The following is a 17,259-nucleotide window of genomic DNA, read 5'->3' as shown; positions in this document are numbered from 1 at the left end:
TGACACTTTCTGCTCTGAGTTTTCTGTGAGAGAAAAAGTGCCATACAACCCATTGCAACTGTAGCGTGAATTTTTCCTACACGTGCCCCGCAGGCTTATACGAATGTGGATTCACCAGCGGGTCTGTCAGGCACACAGCCAGGAAACATCTGACTGTGACACTCCTGCCTGATAAGATCACCATGAAGATACAGCCTCTTACTGTGGACTGTTTGGAAAAGAAGAGCACCAACCATGTTCCTGTGAAGATCACTGCCACCATCCTAAACACCAACGAAAGCTTTGAAGTTCAGTGGCGCTACAGGGATGTGAGCGAAAGTAATCTATACACATGTAAGTCCATCCTGCAGTGTCTCTTAAATCCATCTGTCCTCTTTTCTTCCTTTTATTAGATGCAGCATTTCTTTACTTGGCAACATCCACATAAATTTAATTTCACAATATTAATGCAAAATGCAAACATTTCCATGATTGCAAACCTAAACCTGATAACTCTTTATTTACAGCTGATGGAGTTTACCTGCTCTATTCTTTCACCGCTAATGTCCAGTGTGATGAAACCATGGACTCACAAACTGTTTCAATCACTTTTAAGAACAAAAAGGAACAAACAAAAAGTGAAATAGCCGTTATCCCAGTAATTTATGGTAATTTATTATTTTCAATTAAATTGTAGATTATTCTAATTGTATATAATCTGTTTATTTTCAACCTAGTCTTCAGTATAATATGACATATTCTCACACTGTCAGAGTACTGTATTACTTTGTTAATAGTTATATTTATTAGCAATGTCTCTTGCATCAACTAATAATTTCCTATATTTTTGTCCAAGAGGGTAAAAAATTTTGCAAGGAAGATTATGACATAAATGGAGACCGCTGGCCAAATACCCCAGCTGGAGACACAGTGATAAATATGACATGTTCAGAGGGCAGGGTTGGCTATAAGTCACGCACTTGTGAAGGCACTATCTGGCAGGATGTGTTCCCCAAATGCGTCAACGAAGAGTTGAACAAAGTTTCAAATGCTGCAGATGTAAGTGTGGATACATTAAAAAAGTTATATCCAACTTTTTTTGTATCAGATCTATCATATTTATTCACATATAAATATTTTATAACATTTTGAGTGAGTTTATTTTGACTTTTATGCATTGATGGTTCTGAAATTTGACAAGAGAAAAGTTATTTCTCTAAAGTTGTCCCATCAGTGCTCAGAAAGTACACAAGATGACCAAACAAGTTTAGTCTCTTAACCCTGTCACCTCACTAGTCAGAGGATGGATTTAAATAAGCTAACAGGATCATTAAAATGTTTGAAAATGTATGGCTTTATCAAAAGCATTCTGATTGATACTGATACAAATGACAACCTTGTTTGGAGTAATCTTGTTTGAACACATTTTTACCTTTAGGTATCATGCTAGTCGGCTAGCATGCTTATGTGTACAAATCTCATAATGTAAATCAAGATTGAATGCTACTATAAGTACTTCAAGTTATTGTGACTACTTCAGAAATTAAGCTACCGCGAAGTAGGTCAACATTTTTGAATGTAAGAATCTGAGATAAATGAATGTTTTTAGCTAGCTAATTTCTGAATATTGTGTATTGATTTTGTGTATTGAAACAAATTATTAAAATGTCTACTTTTGCTTTGAATAAAGCCTTAGCAGATAGAAAAATTAGTTCTCAGAACTTTACAGTAAATCAGTTTTGTGTGAGGGATGTCAAAACTTTGCACTTCAGTATCTAAAAACCACTCAGATCACAGACGGAACCATATTATTCCAAGGTCACAACTGTTTAGGCCTCTTTCACATTTTGTGTGGGAATGTGATTTGTGTGTTTTTGTACATTTTTACATGAAGCTGTTTTGTGTTTTTGTTTCTAGAACTTCCTGAAGGGACTAGGGGCTACCCAGGAGGTAGCCATGGATATATTTTCAGGACTTAGGAAGAGTTCTACAACAGTGTCTGATTCCAGTGGCTCTATTGCCGACATTGATGCCTCCATCAATGTTCTTAATGTGATGGCCACTGCGTCAGAGAATATTGCCTTGAAAGATGACCTCTTACCTGTAAGCCCTGGTTTATTACTTTTACTGTAATACACGTGGAGTTTTAAGCTTGAATGTTCTTGCTTAACCTTGGAAACAGCAGTTCGAACTTTTGTAGCCCTCATAAGCATATGGAGTTGCTCGGTTGTCATGGAGACGGTTCGGTTGTTATCATGTGACCTCAATATTGATATTCATCATGTGTTGATAAATGTATTGAAGGAGCGGATAATCACTTCAATGAAATAATGCAGTCCCATCGGCCATTAAAAACCAATTGACCGGACGACCCCTAGTTCCTAGACACTCTTGTTTTAGATGGCATACCGGTGTTGGACACCTAGCTTTCATGAAAAGCCATAATCCAAGTAGCTTTCACTCAAGGGTGTGATTTAAGTTATGTTGATTGGCCCAGTATCATTCTTGGCTTTCTTGGTCTTTGTTTATAGGAACAGTGTGTAACATTTAGGAAAATGTTTTGGCAGATAGTGAATATAATATTAAAAAAACTATGTTTAATCAGTGTATAATAACCCGAAAATAAGAATCTTTATGTTTTCTTAAGCATATAAAGAGCCATTTATAGCTACGAATGGAGCAGGTTGTCTTGCACGGCCTTGTTTCTACAGCAGCCCAGTCGAGAGCCACTTTGTCCACTTTCCATTTTTACGTTATCTAAAGGTAGGGATGTGTTCCAACGCCCGGTGTTAAACGGGCCCCAGTACTAAATAACGAAAGATTATAGAATTGATAAGCCCTGACCTTACAGTTTTTATTAGTACTTTATAATATTTTGGTGTCATTTATTTTCAAGCTGCAGCACGCATTTGCTCTACTGTCTCTGTTGGGCTGAGCGCCTCCAACTTCACATACATATAGATACATCCCTCCTCTGTCGTTCTCCCAGAGGTTTCTTCCTTTTTTCTCCCTGTTAAAGGGGTTTTTTAGGGGAGTTTTTCCTGTGCCGATGTGAGGGAAGGGACAGGGAAGGACAGAGGATGTCGCATGTGCACAGATTGTAAAGTCCTCTGAGGCAAATTTGTAATTTGTGATTCTGGGCTATACAAAATAAACTGAATTGAATTGAATTCAGCACTCAGAAGAACCCATTCAACACCATCTCTGCTGGTATACCCAGACACACAAACACCATATAACACAGAACCAAATTTTAATAATTGCGTGATGTCATAAAAACTAGACCATCTCCATGCTAAGGCCACAAGATGTTGCAGAAAACATTGAATCGGCACAATACCAATCCTTGGGATTGACTCAGGACATACCTAGATAGCATCTGCCTGAGCACTGATTTTCTTTTTATTCTTCTGTTTCAGGATTTTGTTAACGCAGCAAGCAATATGTTGAACAAGTCCTGGGGTGGGGTCAACGAATCTATCATTCACAATATGTCATCAGACTACCTTCAGGCTGTGGAGGGTCTGGTGAAGAATATCAAGGTCAACGGGAGCAATGGAATTGACACTCAAAATTTACAGCTCAAATTCTGCTCAAGTAATGACTGTAATGTGACTGTGTTTGGCATCGCCGTGAATCTGAACAAGAGCTACGGAATAATGAAATGTATTGCAGTGAAAAATTTAATGGATAAATTAGAAAACAACTTTGACCAAATGTTACCTACCAGCCTCTTAATATCGACCACACTGGAGGAAAACAACGATTCGTCTTTGCAAATTACAATGGAGTTCCCCCCGGAGCAGCTGAATGATACTAAACCTTTCTGTGTCTTCTGGAACACCGGAGAGAGGAAATGGTCAGATAAGGGATGCATGGTCAAATCTAGTAATGGTAACAGCACAGTCTGCGAATGTGACCACCTGACTTCATTCTCAGTCCTCATGGCCAAGGGTGATATATCTTCTAATGTCCTGGATATCATTTCCAATGTGGGCCTGTCTGTGTCCATCTGCTCCTTGTTGATCTTCCTCACCGTTGAGTCTCTAGTGTGGTCAGCCGTGGTCAAATCCAACCTTTCACATTTCCGTCACACAGCCATAGTGAACATTGCCACGTTCCTCTTGCTCGCTGACTGCAGTTTCCTGACCTCCAGTAATATTAGTCTCAGCGATACCTGGTGCCTAGTTCTGACAGTATGCACACACCTGTTTTACTTGGCCATGTTCAGCTGGATGCTGTGCATGAGTGTCATGCTCGTCCACCAGCTCATCTTTGTCTTCAGCCCGCTGAGGAAAAGAGTCTTCATGTTCCTCTCTAGCATCGTAGGCTATGTTTGCCCAATCTTAATAGTGGGATCCAGCTATGTGTATTGCAAGTACACCAACAAGCCATACTATAACAAGAAAACATGCTGGCTGGTTTTTGAAGGACTCTTGGATGGTTCATTGCATGCTTTCCTCCTCCCTGTTGGAACTGTGATTTTGACAAATATCTTCTCCATGGTAGTCGTCATTATTACTCTAGTGAAGTCCTCGACCCCTGAAGGGAGCAAGGCAGATGACAGGGAGACAGCCAAAAGCATCATTAAAGTGGTGGTCTTTCTAACGCCTATCTTTGGAGTAACATGGATTATTGGCTTCGCCCAACTCATGTTGAACGAGAAGGATCCGATGTTTATGGTTGTTGCCTACAGTTTTACCATCCTCAATTCTTTCCAGGTAATTTGAAAGCAATCCACACACCAAACAGAATGTTGATACTAGGGATGCATCAATCCTACTTTTTCTTTCCCAGTACCAATACCTCGGCTCAGCAACATATACCAATTGCCAACCTGATACCAGTGCTCTCTTTTTCCTTAAATGTAACCTGGATTTAATCTGTATACCTCAATCATTTGGGATGATTTATATGTGAAGTAAACATGGATTGCCATGGCGCTAAAGCTAACTGGCCAGCCCTCCAGTTACTCCACTTACACCAATGTCGCCAATGTTGATGAGTGTATTCTGTCATATGACATAAATGCTCCAGTAACAAAGACAAAAAGAAAACAAATTTAGACAAAAATGTAGCGAAATTCCTGGGCACTATCGGCCACAAGCAAGATGCATAGTGTAGAATTAAAATCTTATTTTTCCAAAATATCTTCTTGAAAATAAAACCTGTTTCACTTTATGTCTTCTCTTGTAGGGCCTTTTTCTTTTGATAACAGGGTGTTTTGCAGAGAAGAAGGTAGGTTTTTCATTCAATCAATGCCCTATCAGTGTCAACATATTCATTGATTTATTGAAAATCTCCCAAATGTCCAGTGGTCATAAGCAGGGGATTCTTACCTTTACCATGGGAGGCCGGGTTTTGATGCCTTGGGCCCACAAATGTTGCCAATTATTAATTTGCTTAGTTTCACCATCTGCCCAATTTATTAAGTTTTCTGTGTTACTATTAACAGGTTCGAGATGAAATGTTAAAGCTCATATTGGTAAGTTTATCAATTAAATCTATCCAGAATTAAACAATAAATGATGGGAAAATGCATTATAACTCAGTTATATTCCACCCTCAGGCAAAATCAAAAGGAAAGAGCGAGAGTATGAAGAATTCCACGACATACACAAAAGACAAATGAAGACTGAGGTCAGTCTTCTCTTACTTCATTGGTAGTCTCTTTTTCTACTTGTGTCTATGTATTTGCTGCATCTTCAATGACCCACACATCCTTCTTCCTTCGCATATTGTAGACTCTTCTGTCTGCTTCGCTACTGGAATCTATTTTAGATCATTTTTAGAAAAATTCGATAATATTTATACAGTGAGTGCAGTTAGTGACAGTGTGCGCTCCATTGTAGCTCTTGTAACATTATTTCATGATGGATGAATCAGAACACATAAGTGGCAGCAAAATTGTATCATGATTCTAATGTTTCTTTATGCAGCAGTGTGTTGTTTGGAACAGTTTGGTGAATTGACCACTTGGAAAAGGAAAGTAACCATATAGTACAGTTTTATGCGACCACTTTTATCTGTCTTCGACTTTTGTGATAATAATTCATGCTGAGCAGCTTGACACACAGCATGTCCATTGACAAATGCCGACGCAGTACGCATTGTAACCAGCGTCTTAACCCACAATCTAAGTTACATGAAATGGGTCTGTCACTTTAAAAAGCAGCAAATCGCGTTTGCGCCACATGTTAGCAGAATATATATTGTGTGTTTGTGAAACTACTCAAAAAAGAATCTTAACTTGGGCATCTCTACATTTCAGATCTTGGAGATGGAAACAGCAGCTCACATGTATGCCGCTCCACTTGAAGCCCACAACTCTAAGAGTCTGCTTTGCGTGGAATTATTGTTCCTAGACAGTTACATTAGATGGTGTAGATCATATAGATGAATCTCCTAAAATAAGGTTAAATAATTGTTTTATGTTGTGTTATCATATCTATATTTTACTACTGCATCTCAAGCTTCATTAAACAAAATTAAGATAAAAATGGAATTCAAAAATGAAACATAACAGTGATGTTTTGCTAATAATTATGTATTTTATAAAATTGACCATTTTTGTTATTAGTTGCACCAGCACTGACGGTCATCATCCTCAACTGAGGCTGACAAAGATCTCACATGAAACCAAATCCACTCCAGGGTTTAATGTGTAAATCCAGCTAATGCATACATTTTTTAAAGGTAAAGTGGTACAGATTATTCTCCATTATAAGTGCCAAAGAAGTGAAACACTATACTAAACCCTCACTGAATGGCTTTAAGGAGTGGCTTTAGATTAATACTGACTCAAACAACATAATTGCATGTTGTGCAAGTTTGGCATGGTTTGAATATTTTGTTTTAAAGGAAAGTCTGTAAATTAACACGATTCTACTTGAACTATAGCCTGTATACTATGTGTGTCTAATCACTGTATGTATAAAAAAATATGTATCGAAATAAAGACAAGGAATACAATGTATTTGTATGTTCATTACACTAGGCATGATTGAGAAGTTTCAATCCAAACTACACATTTTTCATAGAAGAATCAATTTAGCTGACCACATATGATTCTTTTTTAAACAAACTCATGCTCTCCTGCAAGATGTTGTTAGTTTGAGAGAACGAGGAATTTGACAGTTGAAGTTAACCCCTATGGTTGTTAGGGCTTGTACAGATTTTTTTCATGTAGGGATACATCAGATTCACATCAATTAGTGTCCCAAAAAATTAACATATCAACTGATACAAACCCTTTTCTTTCATGTATAGGCAGATTTTTTTTCTGTGATTCCACTGCTGAATTAACGCAGAGGACACGTGTTTCACTGCGATCTCCTGATGACGGTGAAGATGGCCAGTGTCAGAATCACGGTCCCTGCTGCGCCACCAATCAGAGCTCCCACGATGCCTCTGTCCATGTTCAGTTCCTCACACCTCTTACCAGCGTAGTAGGTGGTCTGGGTTGACGCACACCTGAAAAACACAGATTTTGTATTACGAAAATATATTTCCTGAGTACCACGAGTAATTGCCTTGAATTATATTGTCTACACGAATGCACATGCTGAGCTATTGATTATTTTTGGCCACTTACTAATTTGCTCAGTCATTTCCTGAGTGTGATTTGGCTAGCAAGAACAGTGGTTGGTTAGCCGTTTGTTGGGAATAGAACATGTTTGTTCACTAAAAGCTTGCCCTGTGAGACTTTAAAGGAAGAGTTCGCGTTTTTGGGAGATGTATTTGCTTTCTTTTCGAATGTTTGATGAGAAGATCAATACCATTCCATGTCTGTGCTTTAAGTATAAAACTAAAGCCAGTATGGGTGCTAGCATGGCATTAAGACTAAAAGTAGGGGAAAGCAGCTTGCTAGCTTCAAAGATTAAAAATCTGCAAATAAAACCCATTCACATGTCTGTTTGTGTGTATTTTAAACCAACAGAGGTGCTGGTAGGTACATTTTCAAACTTTGTAGAGAGGCCAGCTAGTTATTTCCCGTTAATTCCAGTCCTCATGCTAAGCTAGGCTAATTGCCTCCTGGCTCCAGCTGTGTAATTATCACACAGACATTAGGTCGGTATAGAGTTTCTTTTTATACTGTCCGCAAGAAAGCAAAGTATTTTTCTCAAAAATGTGAAACAATTCCTTTAAGGATTCTAAAGAAACTACAATTTAATTTCTCATTTTTTCAATCATGCCTGGAGACCGTCACGGTTTCAAGCTGCATGTCCCAAGTCCCAACAATACTCGTGTCACTATTCTAAACATTTACTTCCGAAATGTCCCGGTTTTAACCACAATTAAAATGATGATAATACTATTTTACTTGTTTTCAGTGTTACATAGACATTTATCATTCTCTTCCACATTTATCATCATAAACGCTGGTGACAGCCATCTCAAAAGGGAGCTCAAGCGGGAATTTATAATATTTACTATAAAGATATATCATAATAAGGATTTTGTTTTTGTTACAATCTATAAAGTTGTTTAAAGACCACATGGAGATTTTTTGTTAAAAAAATAAAATTGCTGGCAGAGAATGTGTAACTGTCGGTCGTTTAGGCAGCAGCCTGCGTATTGTGCACCTTGACAAATACCTTGTGCTTTGCTTTAACAGGAATCTGACATTCAATAATTATGTCGCAACAATGGAATACTTTGGGCACACTCGTGATATAATACGGTGTTTAAATAAATTATTTTTTTGTGGATAATGGAGGAAAACACATAATTTACAATTTGCTGAGACGCTGTCCATGGTGAAATGTGTACTATTTAAGTTAGGTGTGCTAAGGCAACATGAGAACAGTCAGGCTAAGTGCTAAAATAGCTGTCTCCCATCCTGATGGAAACGCCTAAGCTCGTCATGTGCATGTACATGCACAAACGCGCGGTAAACTTACGGGTCCCCGTTTGGGTGTTAAAATATTTTGTCATCCTAGCCTAGAGTAGCTTAATTATGTTATAAATGGGCCAAAGTAATGCTGAGGGATTGTGTTTATTATTTAGCTTTAAAGATGATGGTAGGCATTTTTTATCTTTGACAAGAATAGGGCTAGCTATGTCCCTTGGCCTCCAATCTTCATGCTAAGCTAAGATAAGGGAGACCTTGTTCTAGTTCCGTACTAAACTCACAATTTGAACTATTTAAAAACTCTTTTAACCCCTGCAAACACACATACCTGCATGAGGCTTTCCCTTCACTCTCCACACACACGCCTCCGTTGAAACAAGGGTTGGGACGACAGGGGTTGGCAGCACGGGCTTCTCTGTGTTTTGAAACCTCCGGTCTCAAGTCCGCCTCGCTGATTGGCTCCTCGTCTGTGATGTCATTGTTCCGTGCGGCCGGTTTGACAGGCACCTCAGTCTTGATCAGGTGGGTCAAATCTATCGAAATGACAAGTTAATTCGAGATGGCAATGTTTAGATATGTAAGAGTAAAGTGAGTCAAGTTTTAAAGTAGTTGCAGAAATGAATTCTATGGAGCTTGAACACGCTGGAAATGTTCTCAAAAATGAAGAAAATTTGCTTTTGTTTGGCAGACTATTTGTTTGATGAAGAAAGGCCTTGTATAGCTGGGGTAGAGGAGCTGATATTTATTGTTTATCACCATTGAAGTCGGCAGTGATGATGAGGTCATTGTCCTTGAGGAAGCTCCTCCTGTGCAGGTGCTTGTGAGAAATGAAAGTGCTCCAGCCAAAGTCTTGACCGCGGAAGCACTGGCAGTCAACATCCCACACTGCACCTGAAGTATCTGTTGGTCTGTTCCAACGGGGATCAGCGTCTGAGGCTGGGATTAGTCAAGAAAAAAACATGATGACTTTCTCAATTTCACATATTTGTGGTTTCAATATGATGTCAGGGTGGGAGATGATGCAACTTCTATAGAGACAGGCTATTGGATACCCGTTCTCTTTGTAAACACAGGTTGGTTTTTTTAAGGCTTTTTGTCTGTCATGTGACTCTTCTACTGATCTAAATGGACCGTTAGTGAGCTGTCTATAAAGAATATGAAATAATTATTACTGCAAAAAGCAACACTGTTGTTGCAAATAAGGCAAGAGAGGAATGCTGGCAGAAAATTCCCAATTGTGTAGAAGCTTTTCATGGCCAATTTCAATCTAAAACTCTAAACATGACCTAATCCGGACCAGATCAGGCTTGCAGCATAAATTACCATGGCGATCTAGACAGGTTGAAAGAAAAACATTGGTCCCCCCTACTTTAAGGGACCTTGTCTGATTTGCCGTTGCGGCATCCCAAGATGATCTGAAGTTTTGACAATCAAAACAGCCATTGCCATGTTTTTTTTTTCTGCAGCTAATGAACTGTTGTTTCCATATTTGGAATGCGGAGGAGTGACGCAGACACGCCATATAAGTCTGTGGTAGTGGCAGCGACCTATCAATCACAGTAGGCCCGCCCTATAGCATTTAGTCTCCGCTTTAGTCCAATTTCCTAAATGAACATCATGCTGTATTGAAGAAACGTAAAACTGGCAATAGAGACAAAAAACTCATGTTCACAACATTTACTCAGGGAATAAATCATTGAGAAAGTAGAATAGCTTTTTTCATAGACTTCCATACAATCGGACTTCTATTTGCAACCGGAGGAGTCTCCCACTGCTGGTCAGTTGAGAGAATGCTGAGTTTTGGCTTCACTCTGCAGAACCGAAGGTTGTCGCCTAGTTTTGACACTGTATCTGGGTTGAAGCAGAGCTCTCAAAACCTGAGCAAGTAAAAGCCAGACTACATGCTTGGCCTTTCATCTGGCTGGATACTCTCCTTCTCATGACTGGCAGTGCGCTGGGCTTACCTGTGGTGAAGCTTCTTGTAGAAGACATTCTCAGTTTCACATCAGGGTCCTGGTCCATAGCAACGATGGTTGCCTGCCTGTTTTCGGCTGGCCACTGCATCACTGCATCATTTTCCCCACTGCAGAGGTGCAAGGTCATGCCAACATAGTCTGGGTAGGCACTCTCTTTTCCATTTGGGTAAACACTGATACCAAATGAGTGGCCATCTGAGTTGTAGAAGCACTTGCTTTTTAACGCAATGCCAAGAGGAGTGGTGGCGAGAATGCCTGTGAAGTTGCTGATTTGCCAGACAGCGCTGGGGCAAATGGTCTCAGTAAGGGTGATGTCGTCGATTAAGATGGCACCCGAAGAGCCGGACAACCCTCTGACGCCTTGGAAGAAATAGCGGAACTTCTCTGTCACCTTGAGAGTCACATGGGCTATTTTCCAGGCAGCATCTCCACTTCCTGAAAGACAAAAAAGAAGCTGACTAATTGTATTGTTATTCTTTGCTGGCGTAGCACTGATGAAACAGAATACCTGTTATGGTGTGGATCTTCCTGACACTGCGCACAGTCCCGGTCCCATCGTCAGTCCTGATCCAAATCACCAGTTTGTCCCCAGCTGCTCCGGTCATCTTGTAGAAGAACTCCAAGCACTGCTCGTCTCTCTTCGGGTAGAGGATGCGTGACTCTAGCAAGGCACTGCTTCCCACTGGACCGGAAGATGTTTCAAACTTCATGAAGTAGCCAGAATCTGGAAAGGGAACAACCATCGGTACATAATGAGACCAACTGAATTGTAGGGATGACAGGGATTGTTTGGAGTTTGGAAAAGGTGTGTTATATATTTTTTCAAACAATGTCTATTTCTGGCCAATCATCCATAAGAGCCCGCTGTATTAATGCTGTGTAACGCTAATAGTGATCCAATGGACGGATACCGTGGAGCTTCCAGCTTTTTCAGGGTTATGTTTGGTCTCTTTGTTGCCCCTCTGTGAGTATGCGGTCCTCTCTTGGCAGCTTTGTTGTGGGCCTTTCCATTTTGTAATAATGGATTTAATGACTTTGTTTAACTAACTATGTGACCTCTGAAGGTAATTGGTTGCATCAAATCTTATCTAGGGGCTTCATAGAGAAGGGGTTGAATACATATGCACAAACCCATTTTTACTTTTTTACTTTTTGAATTTTTTATAACAATCTTTCGTTTTGCAAGGCACTGTTCCTTTGTGTATGATCTAGAAAATAAGTTCGGTACCTCTGCAGCGCCCTGCCTCCGTGTGGTCTGTATCAGTCGGACTGCTCAGCGTCTGGACCCAATCTGCGTTGTCCTCCTCGTTCTGGATCATTCCACAAATGTTGATCAGCTCAAAGGAGCACTGGTCCAAGAGAGTGTGTGTGTTGGCTGGATCAGAAAATGATGGAAGATCTTCAAACTACCACTAGTGGGATTTTTACAGAAAAATCACTATGTCTCTTATTTTATTGCAGCGAGCCACATGTATTGAATTTATTGGCCACTAGGGGGCAGCTGAACAAGCTAAAAATGGGGTCTCGGAAAGCTGAGAGGACTATCAGAGTTAGGTGATTATTCTTTTAGTGCAGCTTTAAGATGAGAATGTAAATGTCTTTCAGATCTAGTATGACAATAAATCAGTAGGTTACATCACTTTACCACTTCATCTGCAAGGATATCTTCTCTAACCTTTAGGCGGACAGGAAAGGAGACACTCACCACAGTCGTACATGCGGTTGAGCCTGGTGATGTCTACAGCGCTAAAGTCCAGACGCTGGCCAATGACCTCATTGAAATACGGTATGGTGGTGGTGATTGTGGGGATGCTGTCGTTCTTGTTAAAGGACAGCGGCCTGTAGTGCATGATGGACTCGTAATCATATGGCGTGTTCAGATCAGTGATGAAGTCATCCTCATACTTGTTGAAATTGTGCTCCATCCCTGTGAGGAGAAAGTAATATTGCCATGTAGACAGTCAAGTGATGGTTTATCAAGGCCTTCAAATGGTGCTACCACATAACATATGTAAATGTGGATGCTGTAAAACCTTCTATCCTTTTAAAAGTATGGTTATTTGTTTAAATGTACTTGTATTTTTTTGTAACAAACTTCAATGCATGACTTAGAAAACACAGCCTGCAACCTGCTTTGATAACAATACCACTGACAACATCAGGGCCATGGCCTCTGTAATATTTCTGTAAATTTTTGTTTGTGTTTTCTGATTTAACATATAGAGTTTAGTTATCTTAAAGCATAGCATTGATCAAAATTGAAAAAATATGATCACAGATTTTTTGTCAGTTAAGGCAAAATATCGGCAAAACCAATGTCATTCCTATCAGTTTCAACTCTGTGTTTAGTGCTCATTAGCAAGTGTCAAGACCACAGATGCCCCAGCTGGCTTGAAAAATTAAGTCAGATTGTATAGAAGTCTATGACAAAAAGGCCCTACTTCTCACTTGATTTATTTCCTCAGTAAACATTGTAAACATGGGTTTATGGTCTCAATCTCTAGTTTCAAGTCTTCTTCAATACAGCATGATGTTCATCTAGTAAATTACGGTCCATTTAGAGTCAAATAGACCATAAAGTAGGGTTTACTTTATGGCGGGGCTACACAGTGATTGACAGGTTGCTATCACAGTGTTGTCCGGTCTGGCAGTTGTTTGTGTTTTCATCTAAGAACTTTAACCCTTTCAATGTGTGTTTTCAGTTCATCAAAGTTAATTTTAACAATTTGGTTGCCTAAAAGGTTGTATTCAGTGTTTGGTTGTACTTGGCTCCACCCTCTCCTGTCACTTCTGTTTGAAAAAAAGCCAAAATGGTTCAAAATGGCAGTCCACAAACTAATACGTGAATCCATTGGAGTGCTTATGGTTTTCACCTTTCACATTTTATCATAAGTGTGTCAGCAGTGTGGGACTTGGTCTTGTTTCTGTCTTGATGCACTTTGGTAATGGCTTGGTCTAATTTCAGTTCAGTGTATATGAAATGTTCTTAATGAATATCTCCAGTGTTAAATAAACGTGGTACTATTAAATCCTGAAGACAGGCCTGAAGAAAAACCAAAGAAAAATATATTGTTGTGACCCACCTTCTTCAATCTGGTCCCACCAGATTTTGACATAGTCTTCTCTATCTGAGCGAGACTGTTCATGATAAAAGCCCAGAGCATGGAGGAGCTCGTGCTGCACAATGGCCTTGGTGTCACACCTGGCTCCAATGGAAACATTCTGGCCTGTTCTATCATCTCCAACATATGACCAGCATCTGTATCGATAAAGGAGAAAATTCAAATTACAAAGCAATCAGGACTTTTGAGGACTTGACTGCATGATCCCATAAAGTTGTGCAACAGCGGCAATCACTCCCGAGTCAGTGCAGCTCACCCGGACAGCTTGGTGAAGGAGACGTAGCTGCTCTCTCCCTCATAGGGCTTGAAGTCCACACAGGATCTCAAACGGTATTCCTCAAAAGCCTGGAGGATCACACCTTTAGCATTCAGTTCTAGGATAAAGGGAGTTCCATATCAGCGCCTGTATATACCTTCTATTTTAATTATTTGTTGGTGGACATGTACTCGGTTGTGCGCAGTTCACCTAAAGAATCAGTTAAGATATAGGGAATGGGGAACTTCCATCTCCGTGTTTGATCGAGGATTGCATTCCTGCTTGGCTGCAAGACAAATTGAAAGCGTTCAGAGTCTGTTTTTGAGTCCTGGACAAACATCGTCTCATCTCAGATACTTACATCAATAGCGATGTCTCCCTCAAACAGGTGGTTTAACCCTTAAGAAACACAGGTTTAGTACACATGAATATCAGCCAACAAAGCACATAAACACGGCTATCTAAAGGAGACAGGGCTTGAATAAGTATACCTCTATTGATCTCTAGTATGTCGTCCCTCAGTTCACCAGCATCTGCATAATCACCTAGAAGATAAATGTATTATTATTGCCAATAAAGTATTAAAGAAAACATGCTTGTTTTACATGTGTGTGATCAAATTAATTTAATGGTAACAAACCGGTACGTGTTGGAACAGCTTGCACCTGGTGCACAAAAAGAGATACATTAAAATGAAAACCTCTCAAAGGAGATTTTTGTTTTTTTCAATGTGATTGACTTTCAAATGCCCCTACCTTCAAAACGACAAAGATTCCAATCAGAGCAGCAATTCTGCTCAAACTGTCCCCGGAGCCCATGTCGCTATCCTGATGCAAAGGTGTTTCTCCGAAGCTAGTGTGAGCATGCCCATAAAGACAGCCGCTGGAGGAACTTTGATCAGGATTATGGTGTTCAATGAGTAACAGGCACTTCACAGGTGTCCTCGCCCGTCTCTTATATGACTGACGTGTTGTTGGGTTTTCTGGCATGCGCGGGTAATGGCAGAACAATAATCTGCTGACCCTGTACAGAGGCATCAGAATCAACAGTAGAATAATATGAAATCTGATCTTAAGTCTAATAGAACAGGCAGGTATGTTGTTAGTGGGTTGTAACACTGACCCCTCTGTGGCTTGGGAATAGACTTTTACGAAGACATGTAGGCCATAGAGAGCAATCTTGTGAGGAAAAACAACAGAAGGGGCTAACTGTTTGTCAAAACCATGCCCTTTTTTTAGTTAGAGACAAAAAATGAACATATAACATATAACTATAACTAGATACCAACATAAAACTTCCCCAGTTGATTATTTACAATAAGGCAATTATTTTTTGTATTACAAGTTTCCTGAAATGTTATGTTTAAATTTGCAAATAAGGCATTAATAAATATGTGCTGATTTACATATATTTCCAGAACAGAAATGTGAACATTGGATAAAGCCAGGTTCAAAATTATTGTTTCATTTTGTTGACATATTAGAGTCAAAGGTTTTTATAGAGGGAAGTTTGGAGGTCTCTTTTTATCCCTCCATAAATGAAAGGAATACGGTCAAAAGATATATGTAAACAAACCCCTCTTCAGAAAAACCTTCAGAATATAGATAGGAATGAAACTGTAAAGTTTGGTGTATGTAAGAGCTACTGAAGTTGAGATTTCTGACCTTTGAAGATATGTTTTGAAAAATGACATCAATTTTGAAGACACTGCAGGTGAAGAGGGTAAAAAAGTAACCAATAATCATCACCATGAAACTTTCCCAGTTGATGAATTACACTAAAACACTTATTTTTTGTAATGTAATGTAATGTAATGTTTAAATATGCAAATAAAGCATTATCTGGAAGTAGCTTTTGGTGAATTTAGGAGAAATCTACAGATACAAATAGACAAAGGATTATGAATAACCACCTAAATGTTTTCTCTCCACTAGTATGAAAGAAGACCTGTTATGGAATCAAAATAGCCCAAAATCTCTAAATTGACCATTTCATAAAAAACTATGTTTTTGCCTGGGCTGTCATGCCTTTACTGATTTATTAGAGTGATGATGCCTTCAGGGTGGTTGTTTAAGAGATTGGCTAGAGTGTGAGCACTTGTGATACCTGGAACCTGATAGCGGACTTTATTAAATTTTTCGCTATCTCATGATAACTGTGCTGTTATCTATCAAATGTCAATGCAGCAGATTTCGTTGATATTAAAGGAGGACTTGATTGATTTATTATTGCACAAAGTTCAGGGCCTTACAAGAGACAGACGTCATAAAGAATGGTTAAAAACTAAAGTGGGTGATATTTCTATGTGAGGCTTTACAACAACTTGTAAAACTGGGTTGATCTAGTCCACCCTTGTTGCCACTTTTCTGTCACTATTTTTACTTGAATGTAGCTAAATAGCTAGTTATGTAGGAAGATGGTGTCCCACTTGTTAGAGTAACGCTGTTTTCTAAGCTCTGATCGGTCAATTGTTTTCAGTCGAGGGTCGCTGAATGAGTCAAAGATGCAGGCTGCGATTCACGGTTCCGGCCCCGGGCTAAGGTCAAGCTCCCTAAACAGCTGGAGACACATTTCGTCATCAGCGTAATTTTCTCAGAGTTGACAAAGGATCTCCAGAGCCACAGAACAATTGTTTCAACAGGCTGCATGAAGGGTAAACCTTGAGCTCAAACTTGACTTTTGATCCTTATACAGAAGTAAAGGTACTCTGACTTTGCTTTGTCTGCAAAATAATAAGAAGTTATGCCAAGGCAAAAGGCATTAACTTTTATTAGATCTCTTACTTTGTTGTTGATAACAATAAGCAACATGATAATAACCAGTAATAATGAGAGTGACAGGCATAAAGTTTATGTTGAGAAATATAAAATATATTTCGATATACTACACAAGAATCTTTCCTTCCTAGCAACTTTAAAATCTACACTGCTTTCATTAAATCGCACATATCGAAACTGACATTATACACTCTTGTGCAATATCAATTGAGCTGTTTAATATTATTATTTCCTATGAGCAATAATATGGATTCCACCATTCAGATATCGTTTTTTACTGTTTAATTATTTATTA

General features: G+C 39.3%; 1 protein-coding gene across 1 annotated transcript; it reads right to left on the bottom strand.

Moving 5' to 3' along the window:
* Positions 1-6,901: 6,901 nt before the first annotated feature.
* On the bottom strand, positions 6,902-15,025 carry mep1a.2 (meprin A, alpha (PABA peptide hydrolase), tandem duplicate 2). Its single transcript, XM_054618662.1, has 14 exons — positions 14,943-15,025; positions 14,828-14,852; positions 14,679-14,732; positions 14,549-14,586; positions 14,398-14,473; positions 14,188-14,305; positions 13,893-14,068; positions 12,515-12,736; positions 12,038-12,184; positions 11,318-11,533; positions 10,798-11,244; positions 9,590-9,763; positions 9,162-9,366; positions 6,902-7,452 (listed from the first exon to the last, which is right to left on the bottom strand). The coding sequence occupies exons 1-14, from the start codon at positions 15,003-15,005 to the stop codon at positions 7,302-7,304; spliced, it is 2,112 nt and encodes a 703-aa protein (XP_054474637.1). The 5' UTR covers positions 15,006-15,025; the 3' UTR covers positions 6,902-7,301.
* Positions 15,026-17,259: the final 2,234 nt, after the last annotated feature.

This window comes from Anoplopoma fimbria, chromosome 18 (genome assembly GCF_027596085.1).
Source record: "Anoplopoma fimbria isolate UVic2021 breed Golden Eagle Sablefish chromosome 18, Afim_UVic_2022, whole genome shotgun sequence".
Lineage (NCBI taxonomy): Eukaryota > Metazoa > Chordata > Actinopteri > Perciformes > Anoplopomatidae > Anoplopoma > Anoplopoma fimbria.
This window is presented reverse-complemented; position numbering and strand designations above follow the sequence as displayed.

What these genes read in the sequence shown, in the direction of transcription:
- mep1a.2 (XM_054618662.1), bottom strand. Translation starts at nt 15,005, where the DNA reads ATGGGCTCCGGGGACAGTTTGAGCAGAATTGCTGCTCTGATTGGAATC. An exon ending in AGCTGTTCCAACACGTACCG is followed by an intron (nt 14,733 to 14,827) that starts GTTTGTTACCAT and finishes TTTATCTTCTAG; the next exon opens with GTGATTATGCAGATGCTGGT. An exon ending in GAAGATCCACACCATAACAG is followed by an intron (nt 11,245 to 11,317) that starts GTATTCTGTTTC and finishes TTTGTCTTTCAG; the next exon opens with GAAGTGGAGATGCTGCCTGG.